This window comes from Coffea arabica, chromosome 5e (genome assembly GCF_036785885.1).
Source record: "Coffea arabica cultivar ET-39 chromosome 5e, Coffea Arabica ET-39 HiFi, whole genome shotgun sequence".
Classification (NCBI taxonomy): domain Eukaryota; kingdom Viridiplantae; phylum Streptophyta; class Magnoliopsida; order Gentianales; family Rubiaceae; genus Coffea; species Coffea arabica.
This window is the reverse complement of record NC_092318.1, coordinates 14,629-39,192: the sequence shown is the minus strand read 5'-3', so window position 1 is coordinate 39,192 and position 24,564 is coordinate 14,629. Positions and strand designations below refer to the sequence as shown.

Below are 24,564 nucleotides of genomic sequence, written 5' to 3'. Positions count from 1 at the left end.
CACAGCGCAAGGACTTAGACTTTCCTTTACCCAACCCTTACCTAAGAGGCCATCAACTTGCCTTTGAAGCTCCTTGGTCTCCTCAGGGCCCATGCGGTAGGCAGGTTTGTTGGGCAATGGTGCTCCAGGAATGAGGTCGATTTGGTGTTCAATTCCCCGAATGGGTGGTAAGCCATCAGGGACCTCGTCAGGGAAAACATCCCCAAATTCTTGCAAAAGAGCAACTATGCTCGCAGGCAACGCCTTGTCGAGCTCAGCAACATCCAAGAGCACATGCTTGCAAATCATGAGAAGTATAGGCTGATTAGAGTTCACCACTTTTCTAACATCTTTAGCCTTAATAATCATGTTGTGCTTCCTAGTGGTAGGTGCGGTAGGTGATTTGTCATGTATACCCCTAGGTGTGCTCCCTTGACCCTTGGTTGATGGCTCACTCGTAGACGTGGAGCCTTTACCAGGGTCGACTGCCTTTAGTTTCCTCCTTTGACGGTCTTGTTCACACTCCCTTTGCAATAGTAGTTGGTCCTCATAAACTTGTGCAGGTGTGAGAGGTGTAAGGACCTTACGTTTGCCATCGTGCAAAAGGGTGTACTTATTTGCTCTTCCATCGAATGTGACGTGTTTGTCAAATTGCCAGGGCCTTCCCAAAATGATATGCGTAGCATGCATTGGTACTACGTTGCACACGATTTCATCAGTGTAAGTACCAATTGAAAAGGGAATGCGTACCTGTTTGAAGACTCGTACCTCACCATCCTCACTTAGCCATTGGAGGCGGTAAGGATTTGGATGCCTGGTAGTGGGGAGTCCTAGACTCTCAACCATGAGCAAACTGGCCACGTTCGTGCAACTCCCACCGTCGATGATGAGACTACACACCTTGTCGCCTATCTTACAGCGGGTGTAGAAAAGGTTTTCGCGTTGTAGCTGCTCGTCCTCCTTAACGCGGGCGGTTAGCACTCGCCGTGCCACCAAGCAACCTACTTCTCCTCGTGTAGGAGAGCAAGCCTCCCCAGCTGACTCCTCTTCTAGGCAGTCGTCTTCGACCAGTTCGGGCATCTCCTCACATTCGTCATCATCAGACACGATTTCGCCATTGTGAGTGATGAGCATGACCCGTTGGTTTGGGCACTGAGATTGAATATGTCCAAACCCTTGGCACTTGAAGCACTTGATGTCCCTACTCCTAGTCTTAGGAGTCTCATGCAGTGCCTTTGAAGTGGACCTGGATGCATCGGAAACCTTGTTAGGGGTAGAATAGGAATGGCGGTTAGAGGTGTTACCTTGGATTCGGTTAGAAGAGGTTGGTGCTGCCGCATTTCCAACTTCGTGGGTCGCCCTTCGTGGTTGGTTGCCCCTCCATGAAGTGGTGTTAGAAGTTTGGAACGTACGTACTCCGCGTCTTAGTTTCTTCCCCCGCTCGGCCTTAATAGCGAGTTCTAGAAGGTCGTGCATGTCCAAGTAATGTTGGAGCTCCAAGGCTTCTTGAAGGTCAGGATTGAGACCTCTAAGAAACCGAGCCATCGTGGCCTCATTGTCTTCTTGAATGTTGGCCCTCATCATGGCCATCTCAATTTCTTTGTGGTAGTCCTCCACACTCATGTTTGGTTTTGAACGCCGTTTTCCACTCATCGCCGTCTTTCATCCTAATTTGATGATAGCCACACCTTAAATCGATTTGGGTGAAAATGATAGCACCATCGAGTTCATCAAGCATATCATCAAGTCTAGGAATGGGATGATGATATTTGACAGTGATAGCATTTACAGCCCTACAGTCAGTGCACATGCGCCAAGTACCATCCTTTTTGGGGAAAAGTATCATAGGCACAACACAAGGATTTAAACTCTGTTTTACCCAACCCTTACCTAAGAGGCCATCAACTTGCCTTTGAAGCTCTTTTGTCTCCTCAGGACCCATGCGGTAAACCGGTTTGTTGGGTAGGGGTGCTCCCGGAATCAGTCTATTTGATGCTCAATCCCTCGAATGGGTGGTAAACCATCAGGGACCTCATCAGGGAATGCATCCTCGAATTCCTGCAAAAGAGCAACCATGCTCGAAGGCAATGCCTTATTGAGCTCAGCAACATCTAAGAGCACATGCTTGCAAATCATGAGAAGTATAGGCTGATCAGAATTTATAACCTTTCTAACATCCTTAGCCTTAATGATCATGTTTTGCTTCCTAGTGGGTGGTTTAATGGGTGAATGATCATGCGTATCACCAGGTGTGCCCACTTGACCCTTGGTCGAATGCTCACTTGTAGAAGTGGAGCATTTGCCAGGATCGGCCGCCTTTTGTTTCCTCTTTTGGCGGTCTTGTTCACACTCTCTTTGTAACTTAAGTTGGTCCACATACACTTGGGCAGGTGTGAGTGGTGTGAGGACCAGGCATTTTCCATTGTGCAAGAGAGTGTATTTATTTGCTCGTTCATCAAACGTGACGGATTTGTCAAATTGCCAAGGTCTCCCTAGGATGACATGTGTCGCATGCATAGGCACAACATCACACACAACCTCATCTATTAATTGCCAATAGAGAAAGGAATACGTACCTGTTTGTAGACACGTACGTCACTGATACGTTCCTCGATCAACTTGTTTCGAGACACGTAGCACGTTTGCCCAAGGATCTAGCAAGGTTGTCCAACGCTTGGATTGCGGGACCTAGAATCAAACGGACGACACGATTTGATGTAGGTGGTAGACGACACTCCGATGAAGGTGAATACTCCAGGGGAATAGGTCGGATGAACAATCGAGGACAGGACGCAAGATTGCTCAATAACCCTTGCCAAAGCAAGTTAAAGTGCTCGAACTCTCTTCTTGGAAGAAGGAACGAATTAAACCAATTTTATTGATAAAACGACTACCCTAAAACCTTACAAAGCAAGCCTATTTATAGGCCAAAGTGACTAAGAAAACCTAAGGAAACAATGGCAAAGAGTTCGGTCATCTTGGTGTCCAAGATGGGCCGGCCCAATGAGCTATGAAGACAAATTAATCCAATCTATCAAATACTAAGGCTAAGGCCCTATAGGGCCGGTCCTCTTGAAGGCCCACTTGAGTCCTCGTGGGCTTGGATCATGGTGCAAATGGCTTGATTGTCTCTCTCTAAGCCCTCAATATCTTCGTGAACTCCATGTTGGTCTTGGACGACTCGAACCAGGGCTTGGAGTGATTCTTTGAAGAGTTTGGCCCGTGCACGTGTGACTGGGCCCGATGGAACTCGGACTGGGTCATTGCGTGGGCCGAGACTCGTGCACACATCAGTCCCCTCCTCTTGAGAAGGATTTGCCCTCAAATCTGGATCCTCCTCGTCAAGAAATGGGCTTAGGTCCGCGACGTTGAAGGTTGCACTAACATTGTACTCCCCAGGTAGCTCCAACTTGTATGCGTTGTCATTGACTCGTTGGAGTACCCGAAATGGTCCATCACCTCTTGGGGACAATTTGCTTTGGCGTTGCTTGGGAAATCGCTCTTTCCTCAAGTGTAGCCAAACCCAATCTCCAGGCTCAAAAATCATCTTGCGACGGTGCTTGTTGGCTTGCTGGGTGTATTGCTGCGTACGCTTCTCAATGTTTGCTCGCACGGCCTCATGTAACCTGCGCACAGAATCAGCTTTCTTTTTCCCATCTAAGCTTGTGTGCTCAGAGGAAGGTAAGGGCACCAAATCAAGGGGGGTGACGGGGTTGAAGCCATAAACAATCTCAAAGGGGGAGTATTGTGTGGCACTATGCACAGTTCGATTGTAGGCGAATTCAACATGAGGGAGGCACTCTTCCCAAGTCTTAAGATTCTTTTTAATCAAGGCCCGAAGTAGAGTGCCAAGTGTGCGATTGACAACTTCAGTTTGTCCATCGCTTTGTGGATGACTAGTGGTGGAGAATAATAACCTAGTGCCCAGTTTGGACCACAAAGTCTTCCAAAAGTAACTCAAGAATTTCACATCTCTATCACTGACAATAGTTTTAGGCAGGCCATGCAGACGGACAATTTCTTTGAAGAACAGATTAGCAATATGAGATGCATCGTCAGTTTTGTGGCAAGGAATAAAATGAGCCATCTTAGAGAATCTATCAACCACAACAAAGATGGAGTCATTACCCCTTGTTGATCTAGGCAATCCTAATACAAAGTCCATAGACAAATCAACCCAAGGATGGTGAGGGATAGGTAATGGGGTATACAAGCCATATGGATTTGTCTTAGACTTTGCCTTGTGACAAGTAGCACATCTACCAACCATGCGTTCAACATCTCTACGCATATGAGGCCAGTAAAAGTGCTCTTGCAACATGGCCAGAGTCTTGGTGATGCCAAAGTGGCCCATGAGACCACCACTATGTGCCTCTCGAATCAAAAGATCACGAATGGAAGAATTAGGTACACACAGTTTATCTACATGGAATAGAAATCCATCATGCAAGAAGTATTTTCCATGCGGGTTCTTAACACAAGCAACATAGATATCACCAAAGTCATGATCATTTGTGTAGAGTTCCTTAACCAATGCGAACCCTAGTAACTTGGCATCCAGAAGGGCAAGCAACGAATGTCTACGTGATAATGCATCAGCCACTACATTCGTTTTGCCAGTCTTATACTTAATGACATACGAAAAGGTGTCAATGAAGCTTACCCATTTGGCATGTCGCTTGCTTAACTTGGGTTGTCCCTTGAGGTACTTCAATGACTCGTGATCAGTGTGTATCACGAACTCCCGAGGGCGAAGATAGTGTTGCCAAGTCTCCAAAGCCCTCACTAATGCGTACAACTCCTTGTCGTACGTGGGGTAGTTTAATGCAGCTCCCCCCAGTTTCTCACTAAAGAAGCCACAAGGCCTCTTGTCTTGCATGAGGACCGCTCCAATACCTACACCAGAAGCATCACATTCAATTTCAAAAGTCTTGTGAAAATTTGGTAATGCTAACACAGGCGCATGTGTGAGTGTGTCCTTGAGGGCGAGAAATGCTTGTTCTTGTGATTCTCCCCAGTGGAACTTGTCATTCTTCTTTGTCACGGCGGTCAACGGGGCGGCAATGGTGCTAAAATCTTTGACAAAGCGCCGGAAAAAGCCCGCCAATCCAAGAAAGCTGCGCACGTCAGGGACGGACGTGGGAGTTGGCCATTGCTCGATGGCCTCAATCTTGGATTTGTCCACCTTGATGCCCTGCGAACTTACCACATAGCCTAAAAACACAAGCTCGTTAGTACAAAAAGGTGCACTTCTTGAGGTTGGCGTAAAGACGCGCCTGTCGAAGTGTCTCAAGAACTATTCTCACATGCTCTAGGTGCTCATGCTCACTACGACTATAGATCAGGATGTCATCAAAGTAAACAATGACAAACTTGCCAATAAAGTGTCTCAACACATGGTTCATTAGTCGCATGAAGGTGCTAGGGGCATTAGTTAAGCCAAAAGGCATGACTAGCCACTCATAGAGACCATGTTTGGTTTTGAAGGCTGTTTTCCACTCGTCGCCTTCTTTCATCCGAATTTGATGATAGCCGCTCCTTAAGTCTATTTTGGTGAAAATAATGGCACCATCGAGTTCATCAAGCATATCATCAAGTCTAGGAATGGGATGACGATATTTGACAGTGATAGCGTTCACAGCCCGACAGTCAGTGCACATGCGCCGAGTACCGTCCTTTTTGGGAACAAGTATCACAGGCACAGCGCAAGGACTTAGACTTTCCTTTACCCAACCCTTACCTAAGAGGCCATCAACTTGCCTTTGAAGCTCCTTGGTCTCCTCAGGGCCCATGCGGTAGGCAGGTTTGTTGGGCAATGGTGCTCCAGGAATGAGGTCGATTTGGTGTTCAATTCCCCGAATGGGTGGTAAGCCATCAGGGACCTCGTCAGGGAAAACATCCCCAAATTCTTGCAAAAGAGCAACTATGCTCGCAGGCAACGCCTTGTCGAGCTCAGCAACATCCAAGAGCACATGCTTGCAAATCATGAGAAGTATAGGCTGATTAGAGTTCACCACTTTTCTAACATCTTTAGCCTTAATAATCATGTTGTGCTTCCTAGTGGTAGGTGCGGTAGGTGATTTGTCATGTATACCCCTAGGTGTGCTCCCTTGACCCTTGGTTGATGGCTCACTCGTAGACGTGGAGCCTTTACCAGGGTCGACTGCCTTTAGTTTCCTCCTTTGACGGTCTTGTTCACACTCCCTTTGCAATAGTAGTTGGTCCTCATAAACTTGTGCAGGTGTGAGAGGTGTAAGGACCTTACGTTTGCCATCGTGCAAAAGGGTGTACTTATTTGCTCTTCCATCGAATGTGACGTGTTTGTCAAATTGCCAGGGCCTTCCCAAAATGATATGCGTAGCATGCATTGGTACTACGTTGCACACGATTTCATCAGTGTAAGTACCAATTGAAAAGGGAATGCGTACCTGTTTGAAGACTCGTACCTCACCATCCTCACTTAGCCATTGGAGGCGGTAAGGATTTGGATGCCTGGTAGTGGGGAGTCCTAGACTCTCAACCATGAGCAAACTGGCCACGTTCGTGCAACTCCCACCGTCGATGATGAGACTACACACCTTGTCGCCTATCTTACAGCGGGTGTAGAAAAGGTTTTCGCGTTGTAGCTGCTCGTCCTCCTTAACGCGGGCGGTTAGCACTCGCCGTGCCACCAAGCAACCTACTTCTCCTCGTGTAGGCGAGCAAGCCTCCCCAGCTGACTCCTCTTCTAGGCAGTCGTCTTCGACCAGTTCGGGCATCTCCTCACATTCGTCATCATCAGACACGATTTCGCCATTGTGAGTGATGAGCATGACCCGTTGGTTTGGGCACTGAGATTGAATATGTCCAAACCCTTGGCACTTGAAGCACTTGATGTCCCTACTCCTAGTCTTAGGAGTCTCATGCAGTGCCTTTGAAGTGGACCTGGATGCATCGGAAACCTTGTTAGGGGTAGAATAGGAATGGCGGTTAGAGGTGTTACCTTGGATTCGGTTAGAAGAGGTTGGTGCTGCCGCATTTCCAACTTCGTGGGTCGCCCTTCGTGGTTGGTTGCCCCTCCATGAAGTGGTGTTAGAAGTTTGGAACGTACGTACTCCGCGTCTTAGTTTCTTCCCCCGCTCGGCCTTAATAGCGAGTTCTAGAAGGTCGTGCATGTCCAAGTAATGTTGGAGCTCCAAGGCTTCTTGAAGGTCAGGATTGAGACCTCTAAGAAACCGAGCCATCGTGGCCTCATTGTCTTCTTGAATGTTGGCCCTCATCATGGCCATCTCAATTTCTTTGTGGTAGTCCTCCACACTCATGTTTGGTTTTGAACGCCGTTTTCCACTCATCGCCGTCTTTCATCCTAATTTGATGATAGCCACACCTTAAATCGATTTGGGTGAAAATGATAGCACCATCGAGTTCATCAAGCATATCATCAAGTCTAGGAATGGGATGATGATATTTGACAGTGATAGCATTTACAGCCCTACAGTCAGTGCACATGCGCCAAGTACCATCCTTTTTGGGGAAAAGTATCATAGGCACAACACAAGGATTTAAACTCTGTTTTACCCAACCCTTACCTAAGAGGCCATCAACTTGCCTTTGAAGCTCTTTTGTCTCCTCAGGACCCATGCGGTAAACCGGTTTGTTGGGTAGGGGTGCTCCCGGAATCAGTCTATTTGATGCTCAATCCCTCGAATGGGTGGTAAACCATCAGGGACCTCATCAGGGAATGCATCCTCGAATTCCTGCAAAAGAGCAACCATGCTCGAAGGCAATGCCTTATTGAGCTCAGCAACATCTAAGAGCACATGCTTGCAAATCATGAGAAGTATAGGCTGATCAGAATTTATAACCTTTCTAACATCCTTAGCCTTAATGATCATGTTTTGCTTCCTAGTGGGTGGTTTAATGGGTGAATGATCATGCGTATCACCAGGTGTGCCCACTTGACCCTTGGTCGAATGCTCACTTGTAGAAGTGGAGCATTTGCCAGGATCGGCCGCCTTTTGTTTCCTCTTTTGGCGGTCTTGTTCACACTCTCTTTGTAACTTAAGTTGGTCCACATACACTTGGGCAGGTGTGAGTGGTGTGAGGACCAGGCATTTTCCATTGTGCAAGAGAGTGTATTTATTTGCTCGTTCATCAAACGTGACGGATTTGTCAAATTGCCAAGGTCTCCCTAGGATGACATGTGTCGCATGCATAGGCACAACATCACACACAACCTCATCTATTAATTGCCAATAGAGAAAGGAATACGTACCTGTTTGTAGACACGTACGTCACTGATACGTTCCTCGATCAACTTGTTTCGAGACACGTAGCACGTTTGCCCAAGGATCTAGCAAGGTTGTCCAACGCTTGGATTGCGGGACCTAGAATCAAACGGACGACACGATTTGATGTAGGTGGTAGACGACACTCCGATGAAGGTGAATACTCCAGGGGAATAGGTCGGATGAACAATCGAGGACAGGACGCAAGATTTCTCAATAACCCTTGCCAAAGCAAGTTAAAGTGCTCGAACTCTCTTCTTGGAAGAAGGAACGAATTAAACCAATTTTATTGATAAAACGACTACCCTAAAACCTTACAAAGCAAGCCTATTTATAGGCCAAAGTGACTAAGAAAACCTAAGGAAACAATGGCAAAGAGTTCGGTCATCTTGGTGTCCAAGATGGGCCGGCCCAATGAGCTATGAAGACAAATTAATCCAATCTATCAAATACTAAGGCTAAGGCCCTATAGGGCCGGTCCTCTTGAAGGCCCACTTGAGTCCTCGTGGGCTTGGATCATGGTGCAAATGGCTTGATTGTCTCTCTCTAAGCCCTCAATATCTTCGTGAACTCCATGTTGGTCTTGGACGACTCGAACCAGGGCTTGGAGTGATTCTTTGAAGAGTTTGGCCCGTGCACGTGTGACTGGGCCCGATGGAACTCGGACTGGGTCATTGCGTGGGCCGAGACTCGTGCACACATCAGTCCCCTCCTCTTGAGAAGGATTTGCCCTCAAATCTGGATCCTCCTCGTCAAGAAATGGGCTTAGGTCCGCGACGTTGAAGGTTGCACTAACATTGTACTCCCCAGGTAGCTCCAACTTGTATGCGTTGTCATTGACTCGTTGGAGTACCCGAAATGGTCCATCACCTCTTGGGGACAATTTGCTTTGGCGTTGCTTGGGAAATCGCTCTTTCCTCAAGTGTAGCCAAACCCAATCTCCAGGCTCAAAAATCATCTTGCGACGGTGCTTGTTGGCTTGCTGGGTGTATTGCTGCGTACGCTTCTCAATGTTTGCTCGCACGGCCTCATGTAACCTGCGCACAGAATCAGCTTTCTTTTTCCCATCTAAGCTTGTGTGCTCAGAGGAAGGTAAGGGCACCAAATCAAGGGGGGTGACGGGGTTGAAGCCATAAACAATCTCAAAGGGGGAGTATTGTGTGGCACTATGCACAGTTCGATTGTAGGCGAATTCAACATGAGGGAGGCACTCTTCCCAAGTCTTAAGATTCTTTTTAATCAAGGCCCGAAGTAGAGTGCCAAGTGTGCGATTGACAACTTCAGTTTGTCCATCGCTTTGTGGATGACTAGTGGTGGAGAATAATAACCTAGTGCCCAGTTTGGACCACAAAGTCTTCCAAAAGTAACTCAAGAATTTCACATCTCTATCACTGACAATAGTTTTAGGCAGGCCATGCAGACGGACAATTTCTTTGAAGAACAGATTAGCAATATGAGATGCATCGTCAGTTTTGTGGCAAGGAATAAAATGAGCCATCTTAGAGAATCTATCAACCACAACAAAGATGGAGTCATTACCCCTTGTTGATCTAGGCAATCCTAATACAAAGTCCATAGACAAATCAACCCAAGGATGGTGAGGGATAGGTAATGGGGTATACAAGCCATATGGATTTGTCTTAGACTTTGCCTTGTGACAAGTAGCACATCTACCAACCATGCGTTCAACATCTCTACGCATATGAGGCCAGTAAAAGTGCTCTTGCAACATGGCCAGAGTCTTGGTGATGCCAAAGTGGCCCATGAGACCACCACTATGTGCCTCTCGAATCAAAAGATCACGAATGGAAGAATTAGGTACACACAGTTTATCTACATGGAATAGAAATCCATCATGCAAGAAGTATTTTCCATGCGGGTTCTTAACACAAGCAACATAGATATCACCAAAGTCATGATAATTTGTGTAGAGTTCCTTAACCAATGCGAACCCTAGTAACTTGGCATCCAGAAGGGCAAGCAACGAATGTCTACGTGATAATGCATCAGCCACTACATTCGTTTTGCCAGTCTTATACTTAATGACATACGAAAAGGTGTCAATGAAACTTACCCATTTGGCATGTCGCTTGCTTAACTTGGGTTGTCCCTTGAGGTACTTCAATGACTCGTGATCAGTGTGTATCACGAACTCCCGAGGGCGAAGATAGTGTTGCCAAGTCTCCAAAGCCCTCACTAATGCGTACAACTCCTTGTCGTACGTGGGGTAGTTTAATGCAGCTCCCCCCAGTTTCTCACTAAAGAAGCCACAAGGCCTCTTGTCTTGCATGAGGACCGCTCCAATACCTACACCAGAAGCATCACATTCAATTTCAAAAGTCTTGTGAAAATTTGGTAATGCTAACACAGGCGCATGTGTGAGTGTGTCCTTGAGGGCGAGAAATGCTTGTTCTTGTGATTCTCCCCAGTGGAACTTGTCATTCTTCTTTGTCACGGCGGTCAACGGGGCGGCAATGGTGCTAAAATCTTTGACAAAGCGCCGGAAAAAGCCCGCCAATCCAAGAAAGCTGCGCACGTCAGGGACGGACGTGGGAGTTGGCCATTGCTCGATGGCCTCAATCTTGGATTTGTCCACCTTGATGCCCTGCGAACTTACCACATAGCCTAAAAACACAAGCTCGTTAGTACAAAAAGGTGCACTTCTTGAGGTTGGCGTAAAGACGCGCCTGTCGAAGTGTCTCAAGAACTATTCTCACATGCTCTAGGTGCTCATGCTCACTACGACTATAGATCAGGATGTCATCAAAGTAAACAATGACAAACTTGCCAATAAAGTGTCTCAACACATGGTTCATTAGTCGCATGAAGGTGCTAGGGGCATTAGTTAAGCCAAAAGGCATGACTAGCCACTCATAGAGACCATGTTTGGTTTTGAAGGCTGTTTTCCACTCGTCGCCTTCTTTCATCCGAATTTGATGATAGCCGCTCCTTAAGTCTATTTTGGTGAAAATAATGGCACCATCGAGTTCATCAAGCATATCATCAAGTCTAGGAATGGGATGACGATATTTGACAGTGATAGCGTTCACAGCCCGACAGTCAGTGCACATGCGCCGAGTACCGTCCTTTTTGGGAACAAGTATCACAGGCACAGCGCAAGGACTTAGACTTTCCTTTACCCAACCCTTACCTAAGAGGCCATCAACTTGCCTTTGAAGCTCCTTGGTCTCCTCAGGGCCCATGCGGTAGGCAGGTTTGTTGGGCAATGGTGCTCCAGGAATGAGGTCGATTTGGTGTTCAATTCCCCGAATGGGTGGTAAGCCATCAGGGACCTCGTCAGGGAAAACATCCCCAAATTCTTGCAAAAGAGCAACTATGCTCGCAGGCAACGCCTTGTCGAGTTCAGCAACATCCAAGAGCACATGCTTGCAAATCATGAGAAGTATAGGCTGATTAGAGTTCACCACTTTTCTAACATCTTTAGCCTTAATAATCATGTTGTGCTTCCTAGTGGTAGGTGCGGTAGGTGATTTGTCATGTATACCCCTAGGTGTGCTCCCTTGACCCTTGGTTGATGGCTCACTCGTAGACGTGGAGCCTTTACCAGGGTCGACTGCCTTTAGTTTCCTCCTTTGACGGTCTTGTTCACACTCCCTTTGCAATAGTAGTTGGTCCTCATAAACTTGTGCAGGTGTGAGAGGTGTAAGGACCTTACGTTTGCCATCGTGCAAAAGGGTGTACTTATTTGCTCTTCCATCGAATGTGACGTGTTTGTCAAATTGCCAGGGCCTTCCCAAAATGATATGCGTAGCATGCATTGGTACTACGTTGCACACGATTTCATCAGTGTAAGTACCAATTGAAAAGGGAATGCGTACCTGTTTGAAGACTCGTACCTCACCATCCTCACTTAGCCATTGGAGGCGGTAAGGATTTGGATGCCTGGTAGTGGGGAGTCCTAGTAGCTGCTCGTCCTCCTTAACGCGGGCGGTTAGCACTCGCCGTGCCACCAAGCAACCTACTTCTCCTCGTGTAGGCGAGCAAGCCTCCCCAGCTGACTCCTCTTCTAGGCAGTCGTCTTCGACCAGTTCGGGCATCTCCTCACATTCGTCATCATCAGACACGATTTCGCCATTGTGAGTGATGAGCATGACCCGTTGGTTTGGGCACTGAGATTGAATATGTCCAAACCCTTGGCACTTGAAGCACTTGATGTCCCTACTCCTAGTCTTAGGAGTCTCATGCAGTGCCTTTGAAGTGGACCTGGATGCATCGGAAACCTTGTTAGGGGTAGAATAGGAATGGCGGTTAGAGGTGTTACCTTGGATTCGGTTAGAAGAGGTTGGTGCTGCCGCATTTCCAACTTCGTGGGTCGCCCTTCGTGGTTGGTTGCCCCTCCATGAAGTGGTGTTAGAAGTTTGGAACGTACGTACTCCGCGTCTTAGTTTCTTCCCCCGCTCGGCCTTAATAGCGAGTTCTAGAAGGTCGTGCATGTCCAAGTAATGTTGGAGCTCCAAGGTGATACGAACCAAGAGACACCATTGCGAACTATTCGAGTTCCCCTAGGACCCGTAACTCGAGCACGAGCTAAGAAGATGAGGGAGGAACTCCAAGGACTTGTTCATGAGATACAAGGCCAAGAAATTGTCCCCAAGGTCATTGAGGGACTTGAGCATGAAGGAATGAAAGCCATCCATGTAGTGCACGTCAAAGAGAACCATGTGTGACCCTTCTCTAGTCACATTTGCTGTTTTAATTAAGTCATTGTAATAAGGGCTTAATGGTCCATAGCATTGCTTATTTACCTAAGCGATGACCTCATAAGGTTATTTACCTAAGCGATGACCTCATAAGGTTGTTTACCTAAGGGATGACCTCATAAGGTTTGGTCAAGCCCACAATTCTTAGTCTTATGGAAATAGTCAAGCCTACAATTGTTAGTCTTAGTCAAGACCACAACTCTAGACTAGTTCCACATTTAGTTGTTCATCTCTATGTAAGGCTATAAATAGCCCACACTTCCAATGGATTTAGGCATTCAATCAATAAATCAGATTTTGAGAGTTTTCTTGGTTTCTCCAAGGCTTCTTGAATACCTTAGAATTTCTCTAGGTGTTCGTGACTTATCAATCTAGAATCGCACTAGGTTGTGGCGTCTTCTACCATTATACCAAGGTTCGTTAACCACGTGATTAACGGGTTGAGGTCATCCGCTCCAAACTTGGTGTCCTCTTGTCGATCCTGAATCTAATCTTTTACGGGTTTCGTCACAAGGTTGGCGACGTTCGTATCAGTTGGTAATCAGAGCTAGTTAAGAGGTATCACGTTATATCCCTTTATTTATTTCCTTTCGAGTCAAGTTGTCCAAAATTCTGTTTTCGTGTTCTAAGTTTGCTGTTCGCAATTTCCAGATTTGTTGCATCGTGTTCTTGCGTTATTTTTCCAGATTTGTTGCATCGTAAACTTGCGTCTAGTGAATTTCCAGTCCACCCTGTCGTATGCTTTCTCCAAGTCCACTTTGACTGCCATATATACTTTTCGGCCTCTTAGCTTCTTCATCGAATGAATTAGCTCCCCCAATCAAGCAAATAACGCCCTCTCTCTTAATGACTCTTCTTTCAATAATAAAGATTAGGCTTGTCTTTCTAGCCTAGTCTCGACAAAAAGAAAAGTTTGTCCCTCTTTGCAACCGGTGGAGTTTTTTTTTCATCCTGGCCCTTGTTCGCACTCAGTCATCACTTTGTGGTTTGGCTGGCTGCGGATGAAGTATACCCCGAACGAGTTTTCCGTGATTACGGCGATAATATTGTCATCGCCGACGAGCGGGTTGCTACTGTGTATCGACGAGTAATGGATGAATTAGGAGTCAAGATTTCACTCTCTAAATTCTTGATTTCTAAATCAGGTGCCATGCCAAAGGTTTCTTCGTCGGCACTCGAGATCTTTTACCTATATTTGTAAATATGGTGAGAGCCCCTCGAATCCCTAGCAGCCTTCTCAATTCTGGTCTTGGAACCGATAGGCGTCAGCGGCAAGGGACCAACAACATCGGACAACAGAGAAAGATTGGTGACCTCGAATGAACGGGGATTCAATCCACTGAGGCTTCTCTCGAAATGGATGTGAAGGCTCAGACTTCTTGCTATCTTCCCAAGCCAGTTAGTGGATCGAGAAAGCTCCGCCCAAAGAGTGCCTACAGGCCGTGCTAGCCCAAGATCCGTCTCTGATAGAAGAAGAAAGCTATCACTCGAGTCAAGCAGGCAAAGTCGACTATTCGTCTTCACTTCCTCAAAAGTGCTAAAAAGAGCCCCTGAGTGCAGACCAATCCCCAGGGGACTAAGCGCATTCAGTTATCTTTCAAAGAGCCTATTCTAAAAGCAACCTATTTGAATTTGAAAACAGCTTCTTCTAGGGATGACTATTCTGCAGCGGTAATTGCAAACAGAAAGGGAGCACCGCTTACTCAAGCACTAGTACCGTCTAAGCATCCCACAGCTGATGAAATAGTACCGGCAACTGGTGGAGCTTCTAGGATCAGATCTGCAGCTCCTTCTGTAACAGCTTAGGGTGGATTGGTTTGAATAGCCCTATTGACCAGGAGAGTCAGCATTACCGCAGCTTTGACTCTGTTGCAGGAAGGACTACTTGGAGTTCCATACCATGAAAAAGATTTAAATGGGACCAGGACGACAACCCACCAAAAGCCCTGAATGCTCTTAAGGGTCTTGAAAGCGCTGAAAGGGCCATGGGCAACATCGATACCGAGTCAGGTCGGTACGTTCACTAGACAAAGCGGGCCTAGATTGCAAATTTTGACCCCGGGGATGTGTTTTAAACACTTTCATCCTTATGGCTGGCGGATGACTCTAGAAAGGATCTGAGAATTAATACCATTGTAGCTCTTGTAGCTAGTCTCTCTTCTCTTGAATAGGTAGGCTCAGTACGCTAAGGCATTGGGCAGTTTAAAGACCTTGAGAAAGAACTAAGACTCTCATATAATCTGCTTTAATAACTCCAAGGGCCAAGAAAGATAGTTCTTTTTGGCTTTTGTAAAGAACTTTATTAATTGAGATTGAGCGAGTGTTCCTAGGGCGGCCTTTGCTCATAAACTCTAGAACAAGCTCAACGTAAAAGAAATCGTCTTTTTTAAACCTTTTGATGATATTTTTTGATAGGCGGGGCTTACCCACTCTCGGGCCGGGCGTAAGCTTTTTCTACTAAAAAAGGGGTAATCCACCCCACTGAAAGATGTCCAATTTCTTTGTTTTTTCATGTCGGTTTTCTTTGTTTATCAACTGGCTTTTAAAGGAATTGACTACTTGCTACTTGACGGCCTAAGATAGAACAAAGGAGGTCGGACACAAAGTTAAGAGCGGGCCATTCAACCTGAAGCTGAGGCTCAATCTCTTTGCTCCCTTTCCCAATCGTTTACGCTTACCATCAAGTGGTATGCGGCCTTGAGATTCGGATTATTTAGGAAGATTTCGCGGTGGGTTTCAAGCTCCCTTAGTACCTCCATTATTTTGAGTCGTTTTTGCGATGAAGCATCTAGCAGATGAAGATTCTCGAAAATCGTGGTACAAACATCTCTTCCTACGGCCACACGTTGGCAACCACGAAGAACAGAAGGAATTCTTTTTAATAAGAATTCAATACTCGGGGCGTGTGGCCCGATAGGTTGACCCTCAGCATGAGGATTTTGTTGCTCCATTCTCAAGATATCTGGCCCCTCCTCCAACTCGCTCCAGGCAGATTCAATTCCTCCTCACCCGAACCCAAGGTAACTTCTTTCTTTCGGAGTGAACGAAGCCAAGCAGCTTAGGCTCCAGTAACACTGTAATGAAAGGTTTCTTTAAGAACCGCTCCGTGGGGTTTTGAAGGCATACGAAATAGGATCTTGCTTTATATCCCAATCCACATACAACTTCTCCATTCTCGAAAAGGAGCTGAAGAGGAACTTCCCGCCCACTAGTGGTACAATTCAAATTCATTCAAATGTTCTGCAAGGGAAGCAGGCATAGCACTCGAAGATGAAGCAGGTGTCAAAAGCTCTTTCGACAAATCATAAAAAAAAGAATTAGCAGCGGCTTACTCACTCATAAGCACCTCGGCCATCAAAGCCCAGAGGCATAGACTGTTTATATATTTGAGTAAGAGAAGGGGCTGACCTGTCCGCGGCACCGGGATGGAACTTCTTATCAAAGAGATCGGAAAGAGCTGTAGGAAGACTCATGGTACAGGGATCTTTCCCATAGGCTGAAAAGCTAGCTGAACTTGTATGTACGTATCTAGCTACACTCTTATTATACCTTTAACCATAGCTACTTGGGAAACTTCCACTCACTTCTTATCCTAGTTAACCCATGAAACTCTATCAATCTGGACCCTTTGTGCGCATTCGTATAAAGTGCTCCTAGTTGATCCGGAATCACGCTCTGTAGGATTTGAACCCACGACATCGGGTTTTGGAGACCCACGTTCTACCGAACTGAACTAAGAGCGCTTTCTTATCACAGTAGATACTACTATAAAGAAAGGGATTCTTTTTTTACCCCTAATACATCTTGCATGTATATAGTATCATAAAATGAAAATATGTCTGTCCAAGAAGAATAGGTAGGGATGACAGGATTGGAACCCGTGAAATTTTGTACCCAAAACAAAGGCGCTACCAAGCTGCGCCACATCCCTTCCATTGTTCTACAGTGTCATTGTATAGAATTACTGTCTTGTTTTCCACATCGTTATTTCCTCCATTGATATACACAATTTTCTGCCCATTTCGTCTTTTTGGTCTCATTTAACATATATTATTATATAAAATAAAATGAGTCTTTTTCAGAAAAGCTCGGTAAGAGGGGTTTTAGAAAGAAGCAGATGATTCAACACACCTTAGTCGGGGATTTAAGGCATGTTTAAGGGGGGGCAATCTTGGGGACAAAAGCAAGGGAAGGACTAGATCTGGCCGCGTCTCACCCGGGTGGCAGCCCCGTGATCAAGTAAGCATTTGGCCAATAATGATGCACCACGAAGCCATAAAAAGGGTGGGGAGCAGCGGTCGTAACTCTACCAAGCAGGGCGGTGTCGAGGGAAAGATACCCTCAAAAAAAGCTCCCAAGGTGCTGGTTGGAAGTTGTGACGCTGAAAGAGGCCCCCGATAAGATAGCTGTACAGTTGACTTCTTCGGGGGTTTGGATCAGAGAAAAGGCAGTTTAAGACAAAGAAGAGAAAAAAACATAAAAAACATATAGAATAATAGTGAGCGCTCGCTCTTTCTTTATGGGGCACATCGACTACTATTCCTTCTGAAAAGAAAGTAAGTATAGGTACTTACTTCTTACCTAAGAATGATTTTTCTAGCCTCCGATCGGGGAATCGCAAAAAGAGCTTCTTAGGTTTCTATTCAAAATCTCGTGCATAAAAGACTCTCTCTATTTTGAGAAAATCCAATTCTCTCCTTAACTTGAACGTAACTCGATTTAAACCTGGGAGAACTTTCCTCTTTTTATCCTTGAATCTTTCTATTTGGCCTGAAAGGGGTTCTTATATAAAGAAGGTGTACATTTGAGTCCTAACCAGATCCCGTGTACGGGTACGGATAGAGAAGGAAAGTCGATTTCTCCAAGAGTCTAGCTAACCCAGGATCAATCGTGAAGAGGTTTTTCTTATTCAGTAGAAGATTCGGATAGTGATCCGTACCCCTCTCGTTCTTCCCATAGAAAGTTTCTTATATGAAAGCAACTCAAGGTTGACTGAGCTTTTCAAGAATAGGCTCCTTGAGCTTGAGTCATGCTACTGGACTTGAGGCATCTCTTATTTAGAAGAACATTCACCTCCGAAGCGGAAAAGCTGAAGATGGATATCGGACTCTGGGATTAGTGTAGCGGCTAGTCTCCGGGTCTCTTGAGGTAGGGCGTAGCTAAGCCTTGCCACATTCAGGTATCTTTGATTTTTTTTTGGGTGCCTTCGTATACGTAAAGTAGAAAGAAGAGGCATTGTGCGCGTTCTGTTCGAAAAAGCGCGTAATGCAAGAACGAGTAGGATATCTGCTTTGTAGTGTAGCTGGCTATACCGGATATGCTCCGTGGTGCGGTCCCCTCCCCCTGGTCCTTTCGAACCTTCTATTGAATAACCTGGGTTGATCCCTCTAATTAAAGATGACTGTATTGGTGTGTATTCGCCTAGACATTAGGGCTTCGGCCTTAAATCAGTAGGGCAATAGCATAAGTATTATTGACCTGACCCCTATTACTTAACTTAAGCCTACTCAAGATAGGAAAGGAGCAGCCGTTTCCGGCTGTCCCTATTGTATTTTAGATGGAGTCATCAACAGGGCTAAGAATCTTACCTTTACTTAGAGAGGGGCAGCGGTACCACGCTCTTCCGTGCTCGTAGGTTGACTCCCCTATGCATCCCGACTAAGGTCTCATCTCACAAAGGTGCACTTCCCTTATGCATCCAGCCGCTTCACTAATGTGAATAGGTTATGCAGAAGGGTGGGTTGGTTATATACTCTTATGCGCGTTCCTTCTTCAAACCTTTTGGTATGTATTGCCCCCTAACTATAGATCAGATCCACCAGACGAGAAACGAAATTCCGCACTGCTGCTGAGTCGTCGGACTTATCCACCAAGGGATTCGTGGAATTTCTGTGGATTGCGTTGGAGGAAATCTACCAAAGCTAGGCAGATAGATAGACTCCTTTCCCGCTGCTAAGGGAAAGCAAGAAAGAAAAGAAAATGATTGTTTTTTAACCAGCGCCCCCCTTTTGGGTATGCAGGTACTAAGAGTCCTCTCACTACCAACCAGCAGACATCATCTGGTTGGGTCTTGCCGGTATCAACAACGAGAAAGAAACAACCAAATGGAAACAGCAACTAACTATGGCTCTTGGCCCAGACAACGTCCTAGGCGTAGGGGAGATCGGAGCAAGAGGGAAGGCCTAGACGACGTTTTTATTCATTCCTGGGCTGCAGTAAGTAGATCGAGAGGTCGTTCCGCCCCTTGTCCCCGAATTAGGGTAATATATTCTCTTTGAATCTTGCTCCAATCTGACCTAGCTGGCGAGCAATCCCAGTTCGCGACAGAGAACAAGACAGCAAGCGAGCGTACCTTTGTTCGCTTCTTCTCCACCAAGCACGGAAGTTTAAGGATAACTGTAGGTCGGTGGTTACCTAAGGAAACTCCGATTCGATCCGCCCCCCGGCCGGGAGGCATCTATCTCATCCCGATCACAAGGAGAGGTTCACTATGATGGGGGGTACTTTTTTTTTCCCTTTCGGATAAAATGAAATGCATAGGGGACCATCCTTTTGTTGCGGCATGCTCCTCAGATTTACGGATTCGAAGGGGGCCTCAGGCCCTACTTAGTTGACTGACAATGACAAAGGCTTGCGAAACCTAAGTAGGGCCTTTTCCTTTTTGTTTGAATAACCCATTCTCATTATCTTTCATAAGTCAAGTAGGCAAACCTATAAGGTCCTTAGTAGCGTTGACAAAGAAGAAAAGCCGGTTAAAAGCGAATCTTTTTATTTATATTATATCTTTTTTTGAATTATATTATAGGCCAGCTTGACAAGCAACCCTTCCTCTTGATCTGAGGTGCGAAGAGAAAGATCTCTTTTTTATGACTTCCCCGGCCCAGAAAAGTGACCGACCAGGGCCCTATTGATGAATGAAAGAAAGGGTTTATGAGCCCTAGCCCTGTAAGCCCACACCTGTGTAGAGTATATCGTTCAACACCTGCGGCACAAACCCATTTTGGACCTATGGATCCTAGTATCATAGGCGACCGAACGGCCGCCCCCTAATTACTAGACCAACCTGCTATAATAATTCCATAAACACCTAGCGAAGATATGGCAAACAAATAAAGTAGCCCTATGTTCGGATCTGACAATACCATACCATAATCAAAAGGTACAACGGCCCAAGCGACCAGACTTAACATAAATGTAGTCACTGGAGCCATTCTAAAAAGGGAGAAATTAGCACTACTTGGTGAAATAGGTTCTTTTAGAATCAATTTCAAACCATCTGCTAGAGGTTGTAACAATCCAAACGATCCCACTACATCAGGACCCTTTCGACGTTGCACAAAAGCCATTACTTTACGTTCAGCTAGCACTAAAAAGGCTACTCCTAGTAGAAGTGGTAGAATTATTCCAAGTATTTCAGCTGGAACAGCTATGTACATTTTCGATTTTCTATTCACTCATGATCTGGCCTGGTCGACCCAATCATGATATTGAAGGATGGGACCTTTTCTCGAAAAACTCCGGATCTCGATAAGAGTTGAAGATGGTGCAACATCGAATCCTGTTACCTTACTTCGAATGGAATCTTAGCCCGCCTCACTTTCTTTACTACATAAGGACATAAGCGAAGTCAAGGGATTTCCGTCTAACTAGTGGCTGAGAGTAAGCAAGCTACCTTCATTCAACAGATTTGTGGTTGAGTCAATAACATGCCCTAGGTCGGGAATCTTTGCTCTTTTCTTTTGCATTTCCGCTGCCTGCGTTCTTCTTGGTGTCCGTCCGTATCGCAAAGCTGGTCGACGCCAGCTGTAATGGTTGAAAAGGGGGCCCACCAAGACCCCCTAATAAAGCTTTTTTCGATAAAGCAAACGATTCGTTCCGACAACTTCGGACCAGATTAACCCCTTTGAATTAGCCGATCTTAGTTGATCGATCGGGCGGGCTGGTTGGGAAGGGGTGATTAGCGGAGAAAAGAATTGCTGAGAGAGAGATTCTACTATTTGGTTAGGACGAATGAGTGGCTGTGAAGCATGCTCCGGAGGAGATTGACCCTTCCCCGAGTCAGTCCAGTCAGAAAGGGGAGGGCCCGCTGCCTAGACTGCATTTCGGGAGTTTGAACACCATCCCATTTCAACCAAAAATACAACCCTGTCAAAGACCTTAACGGCCTTCCTTCTTTATGAGTGGAAATCCAATCCCGTTTTGTCTTTTTTTTTTGCATAAAAAGCAACCAGCCGGTTATATTATATATAGAAATATATATATATTTATTTCCCGGTGCATTTCTTCTTACTTTTGAAAAGCGCATACTTTCTCCTTCAAAAAGAACCTCTCGAGTCGGGGAACGCATGAGATATTTACCTAAACCATTAAGTCCTTGAGCGGATTCCACCTTAGCCCCAAGACCTGCTCTGAGATCTCTTCTCCTTCTCTCTGAGTCAGGTGCGCTAGCTCTAAATTCTTCCACTCACTGGCCCAGGAATAGTAGTTCCCAAGAAAGAAGGGATATGGAAGAAGGCCTAATAAAGCAGGGATAGAAAGAGACGACGGCATGCTAGGAGGGACTGCGCGGGAAATTGCATAAGATTCACATTCACTGGGAAGCAAACTAGGAGAATCGGGGCAGGGAGTTAGAAGAAAGTAAACCGGAACGCTGGGAGATGCCTTTCCGTCTGACAAAAGAAGGGATAGTAGCTCGTCTTCGACAGGTCTTATGTTCGGGCAAGGAGGTATGGTAGGGAAGTATGTAGGTTATCTCTTTGACTCGTCTGGCGGGAAAGCCCTAGTAGAATTGGGAGGCCACAAGTTAGATCTCCAAGAGGAAGATGAAGAAGTAGGTTTCACTCCGGAATCGGCTGTGACACTTGGACTTGAAAGGAGTCCTGACCGTGGGAATAGACTATCAGTATCAGCTCTGAGACTTGTCCCCTTCAAGCTGTTTATGACTTGATGTCCTTTCCTTCCTCTCCCGCTTGTAGTCGTGGAATTGAATTCCGGTCTCACGTCTTCAAACCTTTGCTACAGATGCCTAACTTCTTCAGTCTCATGCTTCTTAACGTTTTTTTTTAATGGCAATCCCCGTACACGGGGTCGGGATGCCAGCCCCTTTTTATTAATTATCTAATAAATAAAAGAAAAATACATAGTTCATGAAAAGACAAGCCTAACACGAGCTAGTGAAAACATAAATAAGGAGTACTACTCCCTTACAGTATGGAGCCTTAAAGATGGATACTGACAACAATCCAAAGACAAAGATGACCTAACAATAGGTGGCAATTGAGTAATTGAAGAAAAGAACATGTCCGAAGATAACTGAAGACCAGCCAACCTATCCGCAGTAGAATTCGCCTCCCTAAAGATATGTGAAATCGAAGCACCAAGAGACCGGATCAAATATCTAAGTCTGCGAAGCAAATTGCACAAAGGCCAACGAGCCAAGGCATCTGAAGAAATTAAGCCGACCAGTACTGCAGAATCAACCTCTACTTGAGGAGATCTAACACCACGCTCTTGACACAATCGCAGCCCATGATACAGCGACAAAGTCTCAGCCATCAAGACATCGGCTTCCCCAAATTCCTTATAAAAGGCAAAAACCAACTTGCCTTCATGATCCCTAAGCAATCCTCCCCCCGCGGCTCTTCCCTGTCGCACACTGGCGTCAGTATTCAATTTACACTCTGGAAAAGGTCCAAGACACCACTGAAATTTGAACACGAGGGACAGATCGAGAAACTAAGCTAGAAAAGGGAGAATCCAAGTCACCCTTAAAGTGCGACGACTTAAGGACTTTAGCAGCTCCCAACCTCTCAACAAACGTATCAATCATCCAAATAACACGTTGAGCATTGAACTCCTCATTTCGAAAGCGAGCATGATTCCTGGCTTTCCACAAAAACCACAAAATAATGGCTGGCATAGCGGATCGTATATGTTGTAATGAACCTCCCGGAATTGACAGTAACCATGAAGAAAAGATCGACGAAACCGAAGACTGCATTAAGTTGGTAATGCCAAACTTCCTAGAATAATGACCCCAAACGTGATTCGCAACTGGCCCATGCAAAAACAAATGTTCCGAAGACTCCTCTTGCTGCAGACAACACAAACATCTAGAAACCACTACTAAACCCCTCTGTTTCAAAGTAACTTCCAATGGCAAAAAATTCCGGACTAAACGCCAAGCAAAAAACGAAATTTTGAGGGGCAAAAACGATGTCCAAATAGCCTTATCCACCAATGAAATATTTCTTCGTTGCCTGAGCTCATGCCAAGCAGATTTGACCGAGAAATCCCCCGAGGAAGACGGACTCCAGACCATTCGATCAGCTTCATTAGGGAAAAGCTGAATATCAACGATTCTGCTAATCAAGTCTCCCGGAAGATACTGTCTTAATCTAGGAACATCCCAACCATCATCAGAGTAGAAATCCGCTACAAAAAACTGCAGAGGGTCCTGCAAACCTAACACCTGAGCCAGAGGCTCATCCAGCAACCATCTATCAAACCAAAAATCCACCCTTCCGCTACCAATGCACCATCGAATTCTTGATTCAGCAAACTCACGAATAGCTTCCAACCGACGCCAAGATAGAGGAGGTCGAACATTAGAAACCCGCGAAGGATGATTACCTCTAACATACTTGGCATGCATAAAGTTAGCCCAAATACTATCATTCTGTCTCAGCCGCCACCATAATTTGCATGAAAAAGCATTCATAGTATCCTCAAAAAGCCGAAAACCCAAACCCGTAGGATAGCACAACTTTTCCCAGGCCATCCAATGAATACTATGAGAGTCCACACTACGATCCCACAAAAATGCGTTGCATATCTTGCCCATTCGATTCAACACTGCCTTAGGAGGCTGCAAGACCTGCAATAAATAAGAAGGTATAGATGAAAGCACATGACGGATGAGAAGAATTTTGCCCCCAGCCGAAAGCATCCTGGAACTCCAATGCTGTAATCGACTCCGTAACTTATCAATAACATTGTCAAACAGGACACATCTGGATCTACCCCTAGCAATGGGAGCACCAAGATACGTAAATGGAAATGTCTGCTGCCGAAAGCCAAGCTTGGAGACAACCAAAGCCACCTGATCCTCCGACGCACGATTAGAAACCAAAAAAGAGCTTTTGCTCGAATTTACCCTCTGCCCTGAGAAAGACTGATAATCCTCCAAAAACTTCCGAATTGTCTCAATTGCATCCTCCGAACACCTAGAAAAGATTAATATGTCATCGGCAAAAGCCAGAAAAGGAACATTAGTACCCCCTGAGACATAAAATCTACGCTCATTGTCCAAACATAGCTTATGAATGCCTCTCCCCAAGAACTCCGCGACAACCAGAAAGAATGCTGGGGACAAGGGATCCCCTTGACGAACCCCTCTAGTAGATTTAAAGAAGCCAGCCGGAACACCATTAATCAATACAGAAAACCAGCAATTAGACAGAGTCCGAAATAGCAAATCAATCGCCCATTCTTGAAACCCAAACTGCCTCAGCATAAACAACAGAAAAGACCATTCCACACGATCATAGGCCTTCTCCATGTCCAACTTCAACATGAGATTAGGATGCTCCAACCTC

The 24,564-nt window shown here is 45.8% G+C and overlaps 1 protein-coding gene and 1 non-coding gene across 2 annotated transcripts in view; one reads left to right on the top strand and one right to left on the bottom strand.

Annotated features, from left to right (window-relative positions):
* Positions 1 to 20,621, top strand: part of LOC113729324 (uncharacterized) — a 36,524-nt gene extending 15,903 nt beyond the window's left edge. The window contains 6 exon segments of the mRNA XM_072048160.1: positions 14,610 to 14,761; positions 14,893 to 14,977; positions 18,685 to 18,858; positions 18,931 to 19,043; positions 19,125 to 19,169; positions 19,171 to 20,621. Coding sequence (XP_071904261.1) covers positions 14,610 to 14,761; positions 14,893 to 14,977; positions 18,685 to 18,858; positions 18,931 to 19,043; positions 19,125 to 19,169; positions 19,171 to 19,461 — 860 coding nt within the window. The 3' untranslated portion in view covers positions 19,462 to 20,621.
* TRNAW-CCA (transfer RNA tryptophan (anticodon CCA)) lies at positions 16,637 to 16,710 on the bottom strand. The gene has a single exon. It is a non-coding gene; the product is annotated as a tRNA-Trp (tRNA).
* Positions 20,622 to 24,564: the final 3,943 nt, after the last annotated feature.